The sequence below is a fragment of the Prionailurus bengalensis genome, chromosome D3, assembly GCF_016509475.1.
Source record: "Prionailurus bengalensis isolate Pbe53 chromosome D3, Fcat_Pben_1.1_paternal_pri, whole genome shotgun sequence".
In the NCBI taxonomy this organism is placed as follows: Eukaryota; Metazoa; Chordata; class Mammalia; order Carnivora; family Felidae; genus Prionailurus; species Prionailurus bengalensis.
This window is the reverse complement of record NC_057356.1, coordinates 2,047,450-2,066,791: the sequence shown is the minus strand read 5'-3', so window position 1 is coordinate 2,066,791 and position 19,342 is coordinate 2,047,450. Positions and strand designations below refer to the sequence as shown.

Here is a 19,342-nt window from a genome sequence, read left to right as displayed (position 1 = left end):
GTTTTGGAAAAAAAAAAAAAAAAAAAGTGTTGCCAAACTTTTGGATAATCACAGTTCAGCTAACCCTTAATTAAAATTTAGATTCAGTTGCCCTTGAATTAAAGCAGCCATACTCATCGCTGATTCTGTGGGGTGGGGGTGGGGGAGGGGGTCAGTATTCGACAGCAAAGTAAAGGGATCGTCAGCGTGGGCAAAGACCAGGAAGCAATGGGACGGAAATCAAAATGCATGGAAACCAAAGCCAGCCAGCAGAGGGGCTCCCCAGGGATGGCTACCAAAATAAATCGACCGGGGGAGAGAATGGAAATGGATTGGCCTGGCAAGCGGACGTGAGCAGGAAGCGTACTTCACACACCAAGGGGCCTTCTGCGGGCCCGGGACGCGGCTGCGCCTGGCGGCCAGTGGCCCTACTGCCGGGCACTTTTACGCTTTTCTTGCAGACGTCCCGCGAGCCTTGGTGAGCCAGGGGCTCCTCCCAGCCAGACCTCCTGGGGGTGGCTCTCTCTGGGCTCGGGGGGGCGCCATCGCTCCTGAGGGCGTCACCGGGGACCGCCTGCTCCCCAAAGTCCTCCTCGATGCTGCTCTGCCGGGTCAGCGTCCGTCGCCGGGCCAGCAGAGGCCTCAGGCTCCTCCTACAGCGACAGTGCCCGGGGCCTGGGCTGCACTTGGCCGCGTTCCGGAAGCTGAAGTGCAGCTCCTCCTCGTCGCTCCCACAGTCCAGGCCACTGTCCGGGCTCCTGCTGGCCGAGCGGCCGAACCGGCAGCCTCTGTCTTCCGGCACGAAGTCCTCGGCGTGGGGGCCGACCCCGGGGCCCCTGGGTTTTGCCGGGAGCCAGGACGCCGGGGGGGCCTCGTCCCCGCTGCGGGCGCGGGCCCTGGCCCTGGCGGAGTACCCTAAGCCCTGCTTGTGCAAGAACCACAGCTGCTCCCCGTCCTCGGCTACTTCGGGGATACTGAACAGCCCCTTACTGTGGTAGGTCTGCTGGGGGTGGTCGGGGCGCTCCGGGAAGACCCCTTCAGTGCGGCTACTCTGAAAGCACTCCTTAAAGGGTGGTGTGTTAACGCGGGGTGTGACCGAAGTGACATGGGGGAAGGAAAGAAATAGACAGGATTAGTCTCAGACGCGGTGAGGGGCAAGCATGCGTGCACTCGGGGGCAAAAGGCATGCTCTGGCCCGGTTCTGGAAAGAGAACAGAAGGTTAACGGACGGTGCCTGGAGCGGGGCCGGTGGGAGGCGCGCTCTGAGTGGAGTGGAGGCCGCAAGTGTGGGGGGCGGTGGGCGAACAGCCGGAGGCCTGGGCGGGCCTGAACTCGGAAGTGGCAGTCGGTGCGGGGAGGCGGTCCCCACGGCGCCCCCCCTCCTCTACAGCTAAACGCCTGTGGGACGGCGGGACCTCGGCCCTTGGGCGCATCCTGGCTGGGGCAGTGTAGCTGCACAGCCCTGTTCCGCCAGTGTCTGCAGAGGACCTGGTGGGCCTGGCCGTCTGGATCCTGGCCCCTGGCGCGGGGAGCCGCGTTCCGCCCCCCCCCCCCCCCCCCCCCCCCCCCCGGTCTCAGGCCCAGCCTGCCTGCACAGCGCCACCCAGGAAGCTGCCCCACGCCAGAGGTGACCTGGCCACTGCGAGCCCACAGGTCACACACATTTCTGTCCTCAGGGGCATCCTCGAGCCCATCCTCCACACCCACTGAGCCCACCCAGACAGCTCCTCCTTCCGGAGGCCCTCCCTGCCCCTGCAGGCAAGGCCTTTCCTCCGGGACCCCCACCTGGGGCTCCACAAGCTGGGGGCCCTGGCGCATTTCCCCGGCGCTGTGGTTGGAGCTCACTGCTTGCAGGGAGGGCCTGGGCAGCGCGCCCTTGCCCTGGACCCAACCTCTCCCCTTTGCTGACCTGACGCCAGAGTCTGTTTGGGAGCAGGGGTCTAACCGGGGCTTCCAAAGCGAGGCTGCCGTGGGGGAAGCTGGCCCAGCCACAGGGAACTGTGCCGAGGTGGGAAGCAGAGCCCAACCATGCCAGACTTGGTGGGACTTTCTAGAGAACTGCAAGTCCACACCAGCCTGTGAAATCTCCTGACTTAAAAACCTGTAAGAGTGCCGTGGGCACAACAAAGTAAGTGAGGCTGTGGCCGCCACAGGCCAGCTCTGCCCTCTGCCAGCTAGCTCCCAGGCAGACAGGGGATTGGGGGGGGGGGGGGGCACTGGGCCATCAGTTTCCTAGGAACTTGTCGCTCTCCAAGCCTCCCTCTGCTTCTTTACTAAACTCTTTGCAGAAAGTGCCATCCCAGGGGCTTTCTCATCCAAAGGAGAAGCATCCTGGAAAAAACGGATACAGGCTTCGCCCAGCCCAGCCACAGACACCTGCAGGCAGCTCTGGGGCCAAGCAGGGGGAGTCTCGGTGGGGGGGGGGGGGTCTGGGGGGAGTCAGGCTGGAGCAGGGGGCAGCCTGGGGCCTGCCTCCCTCAAGGAAGGCTGCTGAGAGTCCGCTGGCCAGTGTTGCCTTGGGAGCTGGCAAGAGGCTCGGGGGGAGCCACCAGGACCGCCGGGAGCTGCAACCATGCAGGATTTGCATGCGCATCTGGCATGTTCTTTGGTGACAGAGGATCTCCAAGGCTCTGCCGGGGCCTTTGCTGGGAGAACATCTGAGTCTTGTCTATGCAAGCGGGCACTGAGCTGGCAGCCAGCACCGGATGTTGCCTTCTATCCACCACTCAAAATGCCTGGCTGCGTGTCCTAGAGGAGTTCGGTGGTGGGGTGTGCTATCCCCCAGCAGAACGTTCCTCTCCGTGGCCTTTTCCAATTGCAAACCCCACAGGGGTCCCAGCAGCCGGGCGGCCCTTTATCTCCCCCGGGGTTGGGAACGGCCGCACTGCTGGCTCGGCCTGGCGCAGGGCCTGGTGCAGAGGCGGGCGGCTCGTGCCCCGGGACGCGGTCAGGGTACGGGGACGCGCACGGGGACAGGCCTCCTACTGGGCTCTCCGGAGGCCTCAAGCTCATGTTCCGTGAAGGTGACCCCCATCCAGCCTGTCACTGGCGGCCGCACTGGAGGTGGGAGCCAAGGACGCGGGGCTCTGGGGGTGTCTGAGAAGGGGCCTGTGTGCGGAGCCCGTGTGGCCCCTGCTGCCCCGCCCTCCTCTGGCCGCCATGCCCCGTGGAGCATCGCGCTCCCCAGCTTCCTCCTTTCCCGGAAAATCTGCAAAACCTCCGCTGGCTCTGCTCATCCCCAGCCCTTGTCTGACTCAGACACCTGTGTCCCGGCTGCTGGCTCTGCGGTCAGCACTCAGGGCCGGGCCGGGCGTCTTCCCTGTGCCGTTTTCCTATCCCACTCCATTCCCCGTACCGAGTCGTGCACCCCCAGGGGTGAAACATGCTCTGGAGCTCCTCCTCCCGGGCTTTTGGGGCGAGCCTGGGACAGGAGACCGGAGGAGTGCCTGAACATGAGCTCAGCACCAAGGAAGAAGCCGATCGAAACGGCAGGGCGCGGCCCCGGCGGAGGGACAGGGAAAGGGGGCCCCAGGCCGCACGGAGGGGGCCGGTGACCCGGGCCACTGACCTTGAGGGCGTTGTGGGATGTGCCGCCAGGCCGCCTCCTGCCCCCGTCCTCCAGCTGCGTCTCAGAGCAGAGCTCCTCCTCGTCCTCCTCCATGATGTCGGACAGGTCGGAGCCCCGGCTACTCTCCGTGTGGTACTCGTCTCCGTGGCAGCAGTGCGGCTGGGGGCCGAGAGCAGGGGACACCGTGGGGCCCCCGGAATCGGGGCCCCCGGGCTGTGCTGCCACCCTTTCCCTGCCCTGCAGCCTTGGGAGCCCCCGATTCGTGCGTGTGCGTGTGCGTGTGCGTGCACGTGTGTGTGCATATGCGTGTGTGCGTGTGGCTCCCGTCGGCAGTGACAAGGGCCTGCACGTGTCCATCCCATCAAGCGCAGGGAGCCAGGAGGACAGGGAGACGTCCCGGGGCTGCCCGCTCGGAGCCCGGTGGGAACAGGCGCAGACCCTTGCCGGCTCAGGCGGCCGCAGGGCTAGGGCACGCAGTGTGTGCAGGGCGGAGGGCAGTGGGAAGCGGGCGTGTACACACCATATAAAGGCGCTGAAGGCTCTTACAAATATCATGTGGTCTAACACGCGCACCGTGGGGCGTCTGGAGAACAGCCCAGCCTGGGCAGGCAGTGGACTCCCCCGCCATGGGCTGTGTTCACCCTGCGCCCAGCTTGGGGGCCGCGTGAACGGTTTCACAGGAAAGCCTCCTTGCGGGTTTGGTAACATGCAAACAGAAACACAAAGAGCCCGGCCAGGAGCTCAGCTGCAGTTCAGCGCCACGTCCTCACTCACGGAGCGTCCGTCACCGACACCCCCAGCACTGACAGCAAAACAGACTGCAACCCCCCGAAACTGAACGCCCTGACGAGCTCAGATTTACGAACGCGCCCTGCTTTCGCTAGATGGCGGTAAGAAAGGTTTCTTTATTTTCCTGGTGGGCGACAAGACAAATGCATTTCATCGCATCCTGCGACACACTTATTAAAAACACTCCCGCTTCCGATTACTACCCGAGATAAAAACATGCAAGCACTTCCAGCCACATTAAGCTCGTGGCCTAAGGTTTTGCCTGCATCGGCGGGGAGCAGTGGCCGGGAAGGTTCTCGGCCTGAGCCTCTGTCACCTCGGGGCTTGAGCTGTTCCAGCTGTCATTCTTTCAGTCAGGCACCAAGGAGAAGACGTACAATGAATGGCTTTAAACACACAGGGACCAGGCTGATTTTAAGGAGGTCTTCCCCCAGGTGGACAGAAAGTGCCCTCCTACACGAGAACGGTCTCATCGGATTCCAACCCCGTGATGAACGAGTTAACTCGGGATGGAAGCAGGTGTCTGCTGCTCGCCAGGGACATCGTTGGTGGGAATCCTATTCCTCTCTCGGTGCTGGGCACATGATGCCCAGTGAGATGTAGCAGGGAGTGACTTTTCTCCCAGTTAAGAGAAAAGTGCCTGCCCAATATATAAATCAATTAACCGCGAACATAAGCAAACTTATCGACAGGAATACCGTAATTGCAAGGGACTGTAATACTCCACTTACAACAATGGACAGATCATCTAGGCAGAAAATCAACGAAGAAACACTGGTCCTGGGGGCGCCCGGGTGGCTTGGTCGGTTAAGCGTCTGACTTAGGCTCACGTCATGATCGCATGGGTTCATGGGTTCGAGCCCCACGTCGGGCTCTGTGCTGACAGCTCAGAGCCTGGAACCTGCTTCGGATTCTGTGTCTCCCTCTCTCTCTGCCCCTCCCCTAATTCCCACTCTGTCTCTCTCTTTATATCTCAAAAATAAATATTAAAAAAAAAAATTGCCCTGAATGATACACTGGACCAGACGTTCTTGACAGATATATTTAGAACTTTTCATCCAAAAGCAGCAGAATACACATTCTTTTTGAGTGCACATGGAACATTCTCCAAGACAGATCACACACTGGGCCACGAAACAGCCCTCAATAAATATAAAAGAACTGAAATCATACCATGCATAGTTTCGGATCACAATGCTATGAAACTTGAAATCAACCACACACAAAAAAATTCTGGAAAACTTCCAAATACATGGAGGTTAAGGAACATCCTACTAAAGAACGAATGGGTCAACCAGGAAATTGAAGAAATTAAAAAATATATGGAAGCAAATGAAAATGAAAACATGACAGTCCAAACCCTTTGGGATGCAGTGAAGGCAGTCCTAAGAGGAAAATACACTGCAATCCAGGCCTATCTCCAGAAGCAACAAAAATCCCAAATACAAAACCTAACCACACAACCACAGGAACTAGAGGCAGAACAGCAAAGAAATCCCAAGGCCATCAGCAGAAGAGAAATAATAAAGATTAGAGCAGAAATAACCAATACAGAATCCAAAACAACAACAACAACAACAACAACAACAACAACAAAAAAAAAAACCAGTAGAACAGATCAATGAATCTAAGACCTGGTTTTTTTGAAAAAATAAACAAAACTGATAAACCCCTAGCTAGACTTCTCAAAAAGAAAAGGGAGACACCCCAAATAGATAAAATCATGAAGGAAAGGAGGAGCGATCACAACCAACACCACAGAAATACAGATGACTCTCAGAAAATACTATAAAAAAATTATATGCCAACATGGGCAACCTGGAAGAAATGGACAAATTCCTAAGCACCCACAGACTTCCAAAACTCAAACAGGAAGAAACAGAAAATTTGAAGAGACCCATAACCAGCGAAGAAATTGAATCAGTTATCAAAAATCTCCCAACACGTAGGGGCGCCTGGGTGGCGCAGTCGGTTAAGCGTCCGACTTCAGCCAGGTCACGATCTCGCGGTCTGTGAGTTCGAGCCCCGCGTCGGGCTCTGGGCTGATGGCTCGGAGCCTGGAGCCTGTTTCCGACTCTGTGTCTCCCTCTCTCTCTGCCCCTCCCCCGTTCATGCTCTGTCTCTCTCTGTCCCAAAAATAAATAAACGTTGAAAAAAAAAATTAAAAAAAAAAAAATCTCCCAACACGTAAGAGCCCAGGACCAGATGGCTTCCCTGAGGAACTCTACCAGACATTTAAAGCAGAGTTAATACCTATCCTTCTCTCAAGCTGTTCCAAAAAGTAGAAATGGAAGGAAAACTTCCAGACTCATTCTACGAAGCCAGCGTTACCTTGATTCCCAAACCAGACACAGACCCCACCACACAGAAGGAGAACTACAGGCCAGTATCTCTGATGAATATGGATGTGAAAACTCTCAACAACATAAACAGTACATTAAAAGAATTATTCACCATGATCAAGTGGGATTCATCCCCGGGATGCAGGGCAGGTTCAATATTCGCACATCAATGTGATCCATCACATTAATAGAAGAGAGGATGAGAACCATATGGTCCCGTCAGCAGATGCAGAAAAAGCATTTGACAAAATACAGCATCCTTTCTTGATGAAAACCCTCAAGAAAGTTGGGATAGAAGGAATATACTTAAACACCATAGAAGCCATTTACGAAAAGCCCACAGCGGCTATCGTCGTCAACGGGGAACAACGGAGAGCTCTCCCCGAGATCAGGGACACGACAGGGATGTCTCCTCTCACCCCTGTTGCTTAACATAGTGTTGGAAGTGCCAGCCTCAGCAATCAGGCAACAAAACGAAACCAAAGGCACCCAAATTGGCAAAGAGGAAGTCAAACTTTCACTTTTCCCAGACATGATACCCTAAGTGGAAAACTCGAAAGACTCCACCAAAAAGCTGCTTCCGCAAAGTCACAGGATATAAAATTAACGTACAGAGATCGGCTGCACCTCTACACACCAGTAACACATCGGCAGAGAAATCAAGGAACTGGTCCCACTTACAACTGCACCACACGCAACGGAATGCCACTCGACAATGAGAAAGAATGAAATCCTGCCATCTGCAACAACGTGGATGGAACTGGAAGGTATTATGCTGAGTGAAATAAGTCAGCCAGAGAAGGACAGATGTATGTTCTCACTGATACGTGAAATTTAAGAAACTTAACAGAGGACCATGTAGGAAGGGAAGGAAAAAAACCAGTTACAAACTGAAGGGGAGTCGAGCCACAAGAGACTCTGAAATCAGAGACTCAGAGAACAAGTCTGAAACAAGAGACTCAGAGAACAAACTGAGAGTTGATGGGAGGTTGGGGTGGGGGGAGACAGGAAAATGGGTGATGGGCATTAAGGAAGGCACTTGCTGGGAAGAGCACTGGGTGTTGTATGTAAGTGACGCATCATGGGAATCTACTTCCGAAGCCAAGAGCACACTGTATACGCTGTATGTTAGCTAACTTGGCAATAAATTATGTCAAAAAAAAGAGACAGAGAGAAAGTGTCTGAAAAGAAAGCCCCCTTCTTTTTTCTCCCTTCCTTCCTTCCTCCCTCCCTCCCTGGGGGGCTGCCACATGAGGGTGTGATTATCGGAGCCATGGCAGCCACTATGGAACCACGAGAGGAAGGTCAAAAGCATCGAAGCCTGAGAAGCCAGAGCCCAGGCGCACCTGGAAGGCTGAATCAACCTTCCTCCTGCGTGGGCTTCCTATTCCTGTATGGCTGTATGGTGGGCTAATGAAGTATCTTCATCCCCTCTGTCACCATTAGCTGGGTGTCCTGTTTCTCGTGTTAACACTGAGGCAAGCGGAATTCTTTTAACCTTGCAGACAAAGAACCCCGACGGCTGGAGATGCTGGGGAACTTGCCTGTGGAGCTACCGCCAGCCAGGCAGGGCCAGGATGTGACCCCAAGTGTGTGAGTCCAACATCGCCCCCGAGGCCGTGACACTGCCCTGCCCTGTGTGTGCTGTGGGTGGCGGATGACCTGCGGTGTCTTCACGCCCTGACCCCCCCCCCCCCCCCGCCCACTGCAGGGCCTGACACCAATCAAGGACGCTTCCGTTAGAGCGCACACGTCCAGAAACTGCAGCCAAAACCCACACTGGATGCACCTGCCGCCCAAGAGGCTGATCTGGACGTTGTGTGCGCCGGGGGTGGGATGCAGACCCTTGAATTTCTGGTTCCCCCCAATGCCTGGCACGTGGCAGATACACAACAAACATTTTTCCCATTAGTAACAGTGAATAAACAAATGGTAGGTTTTGCCCAACTTGACCAGGTGGTTGTCTGTGGCTTTACCTGGGCCACAAAACCACCCCCATGACCAGACGCCAGGACAGGGCAGTCGGGGAGTGTGGAAGCCTTCTGGAACCATCCCCAGGGGAGGTCACAACCGCACGGGCACCGTTACATCTAAAGCTCCCAAACCGACCGAGTGCCGTAACCGGGCCGGGTGCCTCCTCCTCCCCCGGGGACGGGGATGGCCCTGGCGCTGCAGAGGCCAGGGCACTGAGGCTAGGGGAGGCCGGCGGGGACCCCAGTCCACGCGTACCTGCTTGCCAAGCTCTGAGCCTCTCAGGAAGTCGTCCACCGAGGCGCCCCTCCTCTTGACGTCCGGGGAGCCGTAGCCATCCTCCTCGTCTGAGTTTACATACAGACTGCCACCCCTCTCCAGGAAGATGCTCCTTTTCTCTAACTTGGAAGGACAAGGAAAGAAGCGGTCGGGAGGGCTGCAGAGGGGAAGGGGGCCTCCGGGCTCCCACGTCTCCTGGGCTCGGCCCTTCCTTGGCCCAGCCCCCTGTCCCCCTAGGGACCACCACAAGCAGGGGCCTGCGTCAAGCGGCCCAGCGCGGGCCCCTGGGCTTGGGCAGGTTTTCCGGTGCGCTGCCCCGCTCCCTTACCAGAACCACTTCCAGTCTTGGCTGGTAACCTACAGAAACCAGCGGAAAGTTCTCTCTCCATGTGTCCCATTTGCCTGGCTCTCTTGATCCGAGTAACTAACGTTTTCTTGAAAAACGAGATTCAGACATTTGCTTTCTCTCCACGCCTTCCGAAAAGCGAGCTGGCCAGGGAACCAGCAGCCCCAGTCTCTGGCTCCCGCCTGCTGTCGGGGACCCTCCCCGGGGGTCTTAGAGCTGCAGGATGTGCGGCTGCCGTCCAGGAGAGCAGAGGGGCACCTGTTCACCTGCCAGGCCCTCCCTGCCCACAAAGCCTCGCCAAAAGCACCTGACATTCCGGGCCTGGGCTTCTGCTTTGTGAGACTCCGCACAGGGCGGGGGGCCCCCCGGTCAGTGTGCGTATTCAGGACCGTTCTCGTCACAAGTCACAAATTAATGTTGAACTCTTTTTTTAGGTATTCCAGGCCCATACTGAATCAACTAGGAGATGTCACATAAAGGCCTGGATTTGTGGTGTTTCAGACGACACTGAAGGCTGTCACTGAACCCCTCATCCCTGCTGGCTGTTCTGAATGTCCCTGTGTCTCTCAGCTCTGACCTTCAGGGTCTGCACCCTTCCGGAGGTGCCCTGACCTGGTCCCCAGCCCGGAGGCAGGCTGGCCAGCCCTGGGGACATCCCGGAAGTGGGGGCTCCCCAGCACTGGCACAGATCTCTCCATCCGGCAGCTCAGAGAGGGCGCCGTCAGGGGTCAGGCTCCTGGAGACCCTACAGGCTGGACAGGCAGAGTGGAGGGGGACACTGACCACCATGGTCCCTGTGCCAGAGCCCTGACCACAGGCCGCAGCAGACATGCCGGGCACCCCAGGAGACCGATGCACCCGAGGAAGGGATGGGGTTCTGTCCCTGGCAGGGAGGGGGGCATGGCTCCCAGCCGGGCCGAGGGACAGTGGGACCAGGGAGACGACACCCAGCCTTACCCGGCTGCTCTCGGCCACTCTCTGCGCGGCTTCCCGGGCCATGGCCTTGGCGACGGAGGTGGAGACCGGGGTGCCCTGCGGCTGCGGCAGGATCCGGCTGGGCGAGGGCGACCGCCGCCCGGGGCCCGAGCCCTGCATGCTGGGTGGCTCCAGCATGTGCCCGTGGGCGGGGGCCGGTGCCCGGCTCTGCTCCCAGGCCTCGTCCACCATGATGTGGGGACCCGGGTGTTCCTCTTTGGTATCAGGGGCTCCGGCACTTGCTAATGGCTTCGGTGTGGGAGCAGTTCTCGGGTAGGGGGTTGGAGGCACCAGGAGGTCGGGGGGAATGGCAGCGAAGGCAGAGTCCACGGACTCGCCCTGTGCAGAGAGGGTCCGCACGGTCACGGCCTTGGCTTCCAGGCTCCGCAGCCGCACCAGCTCCACGGCCGCGCTGTCCGCCACGGGGGAGATGACCTCAGCCACCTGTGCACAGAGAGTGCCGGTCACAGGCTGCCCGCGTCCCCCCCAGCTTGTCCCCCTGCACCCTGACCAGCGCGAGACAGCCTCTCGTGCCCAGGGACTGGGGCCCATCTGTGCCCAGCTAGACACACTGCCCGGCCTGGAGATCAAATGGGCCTTACAGAGGGGACCAGGCAGGAGTCAGGCTCCTGGACTGGGGGCTGGGGACTTGTACAAACCCTGCACCTGCCAGCTGTTGGAGGTTTCCAGGGCACAAACTAGGGCCACACTTTTTCCTTCCGTGTCCGGCACCAATCAGATACAGATGCAGGGGCCCCAGAGGCGTGAGAACACTCAGTGTAAACCAGGAAAGCCGGGTTGGGGGAGGGGGCCAGGCAAAGGCCACAATGGACCTCCTGCTGCCTGAGAGGGAGGAGGCTCCTCTTATGCACATAGCCTGCCTGTGGGCTTCCCCACAGAAGTGGAGCAGAAGGGGGTCCTGGAGAAGGAGGGGAAGGAAGGGAGCAGAGGAGGTCCTGAGGGAGGAGGAGGGACAGAGGGGAAGAGTGAGGAACAGAGGGGAGTCCTGGGGAGGAGGAGCAGAGAGGAGGAGGGAGTAAGGGGAGGAGCAGAGGGGAGTCCTAGGGGAGGAGGGGAGCAGAGGGAGTCCTGGGGGAGGAGGGGAGCAGAGGGGAGTCCTGGGGAAGGAGGGGAGCAGAGGGGAGTCCTGGGGGAGGAGGGGAGCAGAGGGGAGTCCTCGGGGAGGAGGGGAGCAGAGGGGAGTCCTGGAGGAGGAGAGGAGCAGAGGGGAGTCCTGGGGGAGGAGGGGAGCAGAGGGGAGTCCTCGGGGAGGAGGGGAGCAGAGGGGAGTCCTGGGGGAGGAGAGGAGCAGAGGGGAGTCCTGGGGAGGAGGAGAGCAGAGGGGAGTCCTGGGGGAGGAGGGGAGCAGAGGGGAGTCCTGGGGGAGGAGGGGAGCAGAGGGGGTCCTGGGGGAGGAGGGGAGCAGAGGGGAGTCCTGGGGGAGGAGGGGAGCAGAGGGAGTCCTGGGGGAGGAGAGGAGCAGAGGGGAGTCCTAGGGGAGGAGGGGAGCAGAGGGGAGTCCAGGGGAGGAGGGGAACAGAGGGGAGTCCTGGGGAGGAGGAGCAGAGAGGAGGAGGGAGTAAGGGGAGGAGCAGAGGTGAGTCCTAGGGGAGGAGGGGAGCAGAGGGAGTCCTGGGGGAGGAGGGGAGCAGAGGGGGTCCTGGGGGAGGAGGGGAGCAGAGGGGAGTCCTGGGGAGGAGGAGCAGAGAGGAGGAGGGAGTAAGGGGAGGAGCAGAGGTGAGTCCTAGGGGAGGAGGGGAGCAGAGGGAGTCCTGGGGGAGGAGGGGAGCAGAGGGGAGTCCTGGGGAGGAGGGGAGCAGAGGGAAGTCCTGGGGAGGAGGGGAGCAGAGGGGAGTCCAGGGGAGGAGGAGAGCAGAGGGGAGTCCTGGGGGAGGAGGGGAGCAGAGGGGAGTCCTGGGGAGGAGGAGAGCAGAGGGGAGTCCTGGGGGAGGAGAGGAGCAGAGGGGAGTCCAGGGGAGGAGGAGAGCAGAGGGGAGTCCTGGGGGAGGAGGGGAGCAGAGGGGAGTCCAGGGGAGGAGGAGAGCAGAGGGGAGTCCTGGGGGAGGAGGGGAGCAGAGGGGAGTCTAAGGGAGGAGGGGAGCAGAGGCGAGTCCTGGGGGAGGAGAGGAGCAGAGGGGAGTCTGGGGGAGGAGAGGAGCAGAGGGGAGTCCTGGGGGAGGAGGGGAGCAGAAGGAAATCCTGGGGGAGGAGGGGAGCAGAGGGGAGTCCTGGGGAGGAGGAGAGCAGAGGGGAGTCCTGGGGGAGGAGAGGAGCAGAGGGGAGTCTGGGGGAGGAGGGGAGCACAAAGAAATCCTGGGGGAGGAGGGGAGCAGAGGGGAGTCCTGGGGAGGAGGAGAGCAGAGGGGAGTCCTGGGGGAGGAGAGGAGCAGAGGGGAGTCTGGGGGAGGAGGGGAGCAGAGGGGAGTCCTGGGGGAGGAGGGGAGCAGAGGGGAGTCCAGGCGAGGAGGAGAGCAGAGGGGAGTCCTGGGGGAGGAGGGGAGCAGAGGGGAGTCCAGGGGAGGAGGGGAAGAGAGGGGAGTCCTGGGGAGGAGGGTGCAGGGGAGCATACCGCCTGCAGGTGGCAGTGTTTAAGGACAAGGCAGGCCGATCTCAGAGAGGAGCCTGCACTTGCTAGGTCACCCTGGGTCCTCGGGGGAACAGCAGGATGGACAGAAGCTTCCCAAGCCTCCCCCAAGGCAGCCACGTCTCTGTCATGGGCCAGGACAGAGTTGGGCCTCGTGTGTTGAGGTGCAGCTGTCTTGCTCAGTGCTCCCAAGGAGGGCTCCCCTTGGCCGCTGGTACCACCTTGTGGAGTTTGTGAGCCCATCGGTGGTGGGGGGGGGTGCTGATTTTGTGGAGACGGAGAAGTGAGTTTTCAGCACTGAGGCGAGTTGCAAGAACCGCCCATGGCAGGGCAAACATTGTGGGAGGCGGGCAAAGAAGATTCTGGAAAGGGGGAAGGACAGGAGAGAAGGGGGCTGGCGGTGTTCTGTGGGGGGCCGTGGGCACCCCTCTGGGGGCTGTTTAGGAACTGCTGGTGGTCCTGGGGGTGGAGGAGAGAGGGGAGAGGGAGGGCACCCCCCAGTGCTCACCCCTCCAGGAGCAGGTGCGGGCAGGCCCCGCCCCCACGCGCCACCCAACCAGAACTCACCCTCTGCCCTTTTGCGTACACGCCGTAGCCGGTCACGTTCGCCCCGTTGGACAGCCCGGCAGTCGTCAGGGCGGGTGGCTTCCAGGAGACCTGGACGGTTGCTGAGGTGGGCCCAGCGTGGACGGTGACATCTTGGGGGGGCGCCGGAGGGCCTGGGGGCACAGAAGGCAGCACTTTCAGGGCACGGCCCTCTGGCAGGCGGGCGGCTGCTCTGCCCACTGCTCTCACCTGGGAGGACAGCGCCGGGCCAGGTCGCCAGGGCAGGAGGTGAGGGTGAGGAAAGGCAGAGGCAGCGGGAGGGCGGAAGCTCCCAGCGTGCACCGCGGCTCTGCCGCTCACCTGGACGCTGATCCGCCCTCCGGGGCCACCTGCGCCCTGCTCCCAGCCCACCAGGTGGATGCAATTACCCGCCACGGGATCGGCTCCGGTCACGCTAGGAGGTCGCGTTTGGGAGACGAAGGCGATCCCTCCCTCTCTCCCTGCCCCTCTCCCTGCTTCCCCCTCTCCTTCCTCTCTCTGTCCATCAGACTAGACAGGATGCAGGCGTGGGCCACGTATCTTGCCACCCCAGGGAGGGGACAGAGCTGAGCGACAAGACACGGGTGCGAGGACACCATCTGAACCTGAGAGCCCAGCTGTGCACACAGGTGCACCAGTGGGCAGCTCGTGTCGTGCCTCAGCCGGTCTGGATGTGCCCACTGGTCTTGAGCAGCCGGTTCAAGCCACATGGAGGCAGTGGCCGTGTCCCCGGTCCTTCTGGCGGCTCCTGGTGACAACAGGATCGCCAGTGCTGCCTGTCACCCACGGGTGACCTCCTTTCCCGTGGGTCTGGTGCCAACCCCCCACCACACATCTTCCCGTTGGGACGCGCATGGCATTTCACTTGGAAGGGAATGTATTTATAACTTCCAGGAGGAAGGCCTTGAGCCCCACACGCCTTGCTACCGTCCCCCCAAGGCATGAATTTCCGGGTGGGAGGGCACCAGCTGTCCGGCGAGGCTCCTCCGTGAGCCACACGTTCTTCCACTCGCCACGGGGTGCTCACACAGGCCTCGGGTGGCCGCGCGCACCCACTCTGCACACGAGGCGATCAAGGTTCAAGAGAAGTCGCTCAGCCATCAAGTGTGGGAGGCGGGGCTCACACCCACACCTGCCCACGGCCCACTTGCAAGGGCAGCTTCGAGTCCACTGTCAAACACCCGCCGTGAGGAAGGTCCTCCCGCTGTCTTCGCAGCCTGGCCAGGAGGGAAGTTCTACCCGGACAGCTACCAAAGGAAGGCGTGCCGAGGGCCTGACCAGAGAGCAGACGTCCTCTCCTCTGTGCTCCCCCATCCACTCACCGCTCGGCACTGACTTGGCTCCTCCTGGATGCCAGACCTGTCGCTTTATAACCACATCCTCCTAGAAATGCAAACGAGCCAGAGGCAGGACGGACAGGACGGGGAGCAGATCAGAGGGCACCGGAGCCTGCCCGCCCGGGTTCAAGTCCCACATCCGCCAATTACTGGCGTGGGACCTTGGACGACTGCTCGCCCTTCCTGTCTTTATTTAGTCACCGTATCTAAAAACAGACGCAAGACAGCACCTACCGGCAACAACGGCTACGTACTCACTAGAACATCGTCGTCACGTTACTATTCTGCCTCTGCTCAGACAGCTACACTCAGCTTCCAAACTCCCCTCTCGGTAAGACGTGGCCATGTGACAGACTTCCGCACAGCAGCCCGCCAAAGACTCCCCAGGTGAACCTTCAAGGCCTTGCCCCTTGTGGTGGTCTGAGAAGGAGATGACCCCCGGGGGCAACCTTAGAGGCCACGTGCTGGAAAGGGTGAGGCCACGGGATGGACGTGCCCGGGTCCCCAGACGGCCGCTGGAACAGAGCTGCCCACCAGGGACGTGTGCGTCGGATCGACTCGGGCGCAAGCCTCTGAGAAATCACAGTTTCTAACATACAATAAACGATCAGTATCACCAAGCTCACCAAGCTGTGCGACGAAGAGAACTAAGATGTACGTAAAGTGCTCATAAGAGCACACGGGCTCGGAGTAAGTGCCATCTGTATGCTTACTGTTGTTACCGGTCGTTTCAACTTGACCCCAAGGGCACGATACTCCTCCCCCTCCCATAAAAGACACTGAAATCCCCACCTTCTATATCAGAAGTGGAAGGCCACTCTGGAGGGAACAGTCCTTTGGGTGGGAATCACCTGTTTCAGTGGCTGCTGGTAGTTGGATGGTGTCTGACCAGGCTCCGGGGATTTCGCGGGGAGGAGTCTGTTCTCAGTCTCCAAGGGTGACTGTTCCTTCTCAAGCACTGCTAATCGCATCAACCGTGAGTGCCGTCTGTCTCCCTCCCCTGTGATCGATCACCATCGCGGACTCACCCCCAGAGCATGGGACACATCGCGGGGGCTCTCATCCACTCACAGCTCACTGGCTGCCAGGGCTCTCGGAAACACCGTGGGGCACCACTTCCCCAAGTCTCCCCAACACTGTCCTCGTGACCTGGTTGCGTTCACAAGATGAAAGGAATCAGCGGTTCTCATCAGAGCCGGATTGCTCTCCTTTGTTGCAAAGAACACCCAGCAGGGAGAGAAGCAGCCCATGCCTCATGGCGGAGAGAAGACTCTCAACCCATTTCAAAATGCTTCCCGTGAACACGCCCTACGCAGTTCATCCCGCGCTACGGGGTAGAGAGGGCGGACACCGTGTGGTCTGCACCTTTTAAGACGGGAAACACATAGCAAATCCCACACGTAACCAGATTCCTTCTCATTCTCCCCTAGGGCACTGCCCAGCTAGCTCGTGTGAGAGACAGAGTCCAAGCAGAAAGTGGCCGGCGGTCTTGCTAGGGCATGGAACTGGAAGCTGGCCTCCAGTGATGGCAGAGATGACAGAAATCGAGAAGAGAAATCCCGGAAAGTGAAGATGCAATGCAACAGGATCCCCAACCTCTGTGAGCCCATTCCCCTCGCGCTATTTACCCAGTGACTCCTAAGTCGTGCCTGTGCAGGGCAGACAAGGATGCAGGCAACATACAGGAAAGGAAACAGCCAGACGGCTGCAGAGTTCAGTCGTGATTCTGAGGGCTGCCTGGCGCTGAGACGAGGGATTTGGGGTTCAAGTCCCGCCAAGTTAGAGGAGCCTGCGTTTTCCACTGGAGACATGGAAGGTCCAAATCATAGAAGCCGGGGTCATACATCAGGATGGAGGGCTGCATTCTAAAGGCAAAAATGAAACACACCCACCCAAATAAAGCTAAAACAAGCATATACGAGACGTAGATACGTCACGAGTAATATAACTGTCTGCAAGGATACACCTCAACACCCTCCAGAGGTGCTGTTATAGCTGTTACTGAGAAAGGTAACAGAATTCAGTCTCCACCGTGCATAATGTACACTGTCCAACACACAATGAAAGTCACCAGATGTGGAAAGAAATGAGCGAATATGTGACTGAGAGAAAAAACAGTCTGTAGACACAGGCCCATATGTGACTCAGGTGTTAGAATTAGCAAAGACTTTAAAACAATTATTACAAACAGGTTAAAAATGGATAGGTAAAGATGAATGGGATAGGCCAAGAGATGGGAATCCCCAGAGTGATAAGAAAATTAAAAAAAAAAAAAAAAGAACCAAATGAAAATCCTAGAACTGAAAACTCCAATGGCCAAAATAAAAATTTCATTTAATGGTCTTAACAGCAGACTGGACACTGCAAAAGACAGATCTAATAAAGTTGAAGATATTATCATAGAAATTATCCTAACTGAAACACAATGAGGAAAATGATTTAAAAAATTAACAGGAGTTCATACATCTGTATGACATTAGCAAGCAATTTGACTCATATACAATTAGGTTCTCAGAAGGGAAAGACAGAATACGGTAGAAAAAATGTGGAGATCCAAAATTTGAAATTTGCAGAAAAACTACCACCAATACCACCCTTAGATCAAGGATTGTCAGTAAATTTCAAAAAAGACAAAGAGAAAAATCTTGAAAGCAGTCAGGGAATGAATGGGACAATAGAAAACTCAGCTGACTCCTTGCAGAAATAGGGAAGGCCAAGAGAAAAGGAATGACATTTCCAAAGTCCTGAAATTTAAAAAAAGGCTAGAATTCTATAACCAGAGAAAAAATTATCTTTAAATAAATGTGAAATAATGAGGATTTTTTTTTTTTTTTTTACCTAAGCAAAAGAATTCTGCAAGAGATGCTAAAGGAAACTGTTCAGGGCTAAAAGGAAATCATAACAGATGGAAATGTGGACCAAAAAGGGATATAACATTATCATAACACAATAAAACATATGATAAAATATATAAAAGCAATAGTGAAAATGAAGGTGCATAAATGGAATTATACACTGGTACTATTCTTCCCTCATAAATAACGTTACGCTATTAACGTAAACTAATTCTTAATGAGCTAAATAGGCATGTGTTACTCCCTACATCAATCTCTAAAACAAGAATATAAAGAGTTATAACAACAACAAAAAAAAAGTCAGCAGAGGAGAAAATGGAATAGAAAAAAACTCTCAGTGGATCCCCACCCCACCCCCCCGCCCCCCCGCCCCCATACACAAAAGCAGGGAAAGATGAAAAAAAAAACCAGACAGGACAAATGAAACATAAAGAACAAATGGCAGACTTAAAGTCATATCAATCATTGTACTAAACGTGAAGGAACTAAAGATTCCAATTAAAAGGCAGAGACTGTCATATTGTTATAACACCAAGACCCAATCACAGACCATTTGCAAGAAACATACAAAAAATAAAAATACAAAGAATTTGAAAGGTTAGGAAGAGATATAACATGCAAATACTAAGCATGGAAAAGCTGGTAGTCCTATGAGTATCAGACAAAACAGACTTCAAGACAAAAACTAATTATCAGAGACAAAGAGGTGCATTTCATTACGAGAAAGGGGTAAATTCATCATGAAAAACTAACAATTTTAAATGTGTATGTGCCAGGGCGCCTGGGTGGCTCAGTCGGTGAAGCGTCCGACTTCAGCTCAGGTCATGATCTCATGGTTCGTGGGTTCAGGCCCTGCGTCGGGCTCTGTGTTGACAGCTCGGAGCCTGGAGCCTGCTTTGGATTCTGTGTCTCCCTCTGTCTTCCCCTCCCTGGGTCACACTCTGTGTCTCTCTCTCTCTCTCAAAAATAAATAAACATTAAAAAAAAAAACATTAAAAACAATTTTACAAAAATGTGTATGTGCCTACTAATGGAGCTCCACAATATATAAAGCTAAAATGAGAACACTGAAGAAGAAATTAGACACACAGACAATAACTCTCAATGACCGGATAGACCAAGCAGACAAAACCCAGGAAGGATATGAGGAATTTATAAGTTCTATCGATAGGTCTCTCATGGCCCATCTGGGAAGCAGCCTGCCCTTCCTGCAGCGATGGGGGACTCTGCATGCAGGCTCCTGGTCACAATCTGCTTTGAATCTTGGAGGCTGCAAATACCAAGCCAGCCCCAGCAGGCAGGGGGACAGGATAGCTCTGGAGAAATGCCAGCCCCTCTGTCCTCACTCAAGTATGCAGTTCACCTGGCACTGGGAGGGTGGGGGTCACGCAGGGCAATGTTTGGCCCAGGCTGGAGGGAGGAAGTCAGGCCGCTCCCAGTGAGCAGGCCTGGCCTCTTCAAGGGCCACAGGACCCTGGCGCTGCCAGCTGGGAATGATGTGCCTTGTTTGTCTAGGCCCTGCTGGGTCCCGTAGCTGCCAGAGTCCTTTTGAGGAAAAGCCGTATGCAGTGTTGCAAACCCTAAAGATAATCTCAAATTCTGATCTGAAACCTGCCGGTGAACGCCAGCTTTAAATTCCACACCGAGAATTTAGGTATCACAACGGCTACCACTGAAAACGTTTCCTGCCCCAAACCATTCACATGGCTGGTGTTGTCCCAAAGCACACACA

At 56.9% G+C, this 19,342-nt stretch overlaps 1 protein-coding gene across 8 annotated transcripts in view; it reads right to left on the bottom strand.

Moving 5' to 3' along the window:
- RIMBP2 (RIMS binding protein 2) overlaps positions 1-19,342 on the bottom strand; it is a 219,915-nt gene that overhangs the window by 20,930 nt on the left and 179,643 nt on the right. For 6 of the 8 annotated variants that reach the window (XM_043557292.1, XM_043557295.1, XM_043557291.1 and 3 more), the window contains 4 exons: positions 13,401-13,552; positions 10,232-10,693; positions 8,908-9,051; positions 3,548-3,706 (listed from right to left, as the gene is read on the bottom strand). In XM_043557292.1, coding sequence (XP_043413227.1) covers positions 3,548-3,706; positions 8,908-9,051; positions 10,232-10,693; positions 13,401-13,552 — 917 coding nt within the window. Of the gene's footprint in view, positions 1-355; positions 1,043-3,547; positions 3,707-8,907; positions 9,052-10,231; positions 10,694-13,400; positions 13,553-19,342 lie in introns of all 8 variants that reach the window. The other 2 variants (XM_043557297.1, XM_043557290.1) reach the window with 2 other exon arrangements.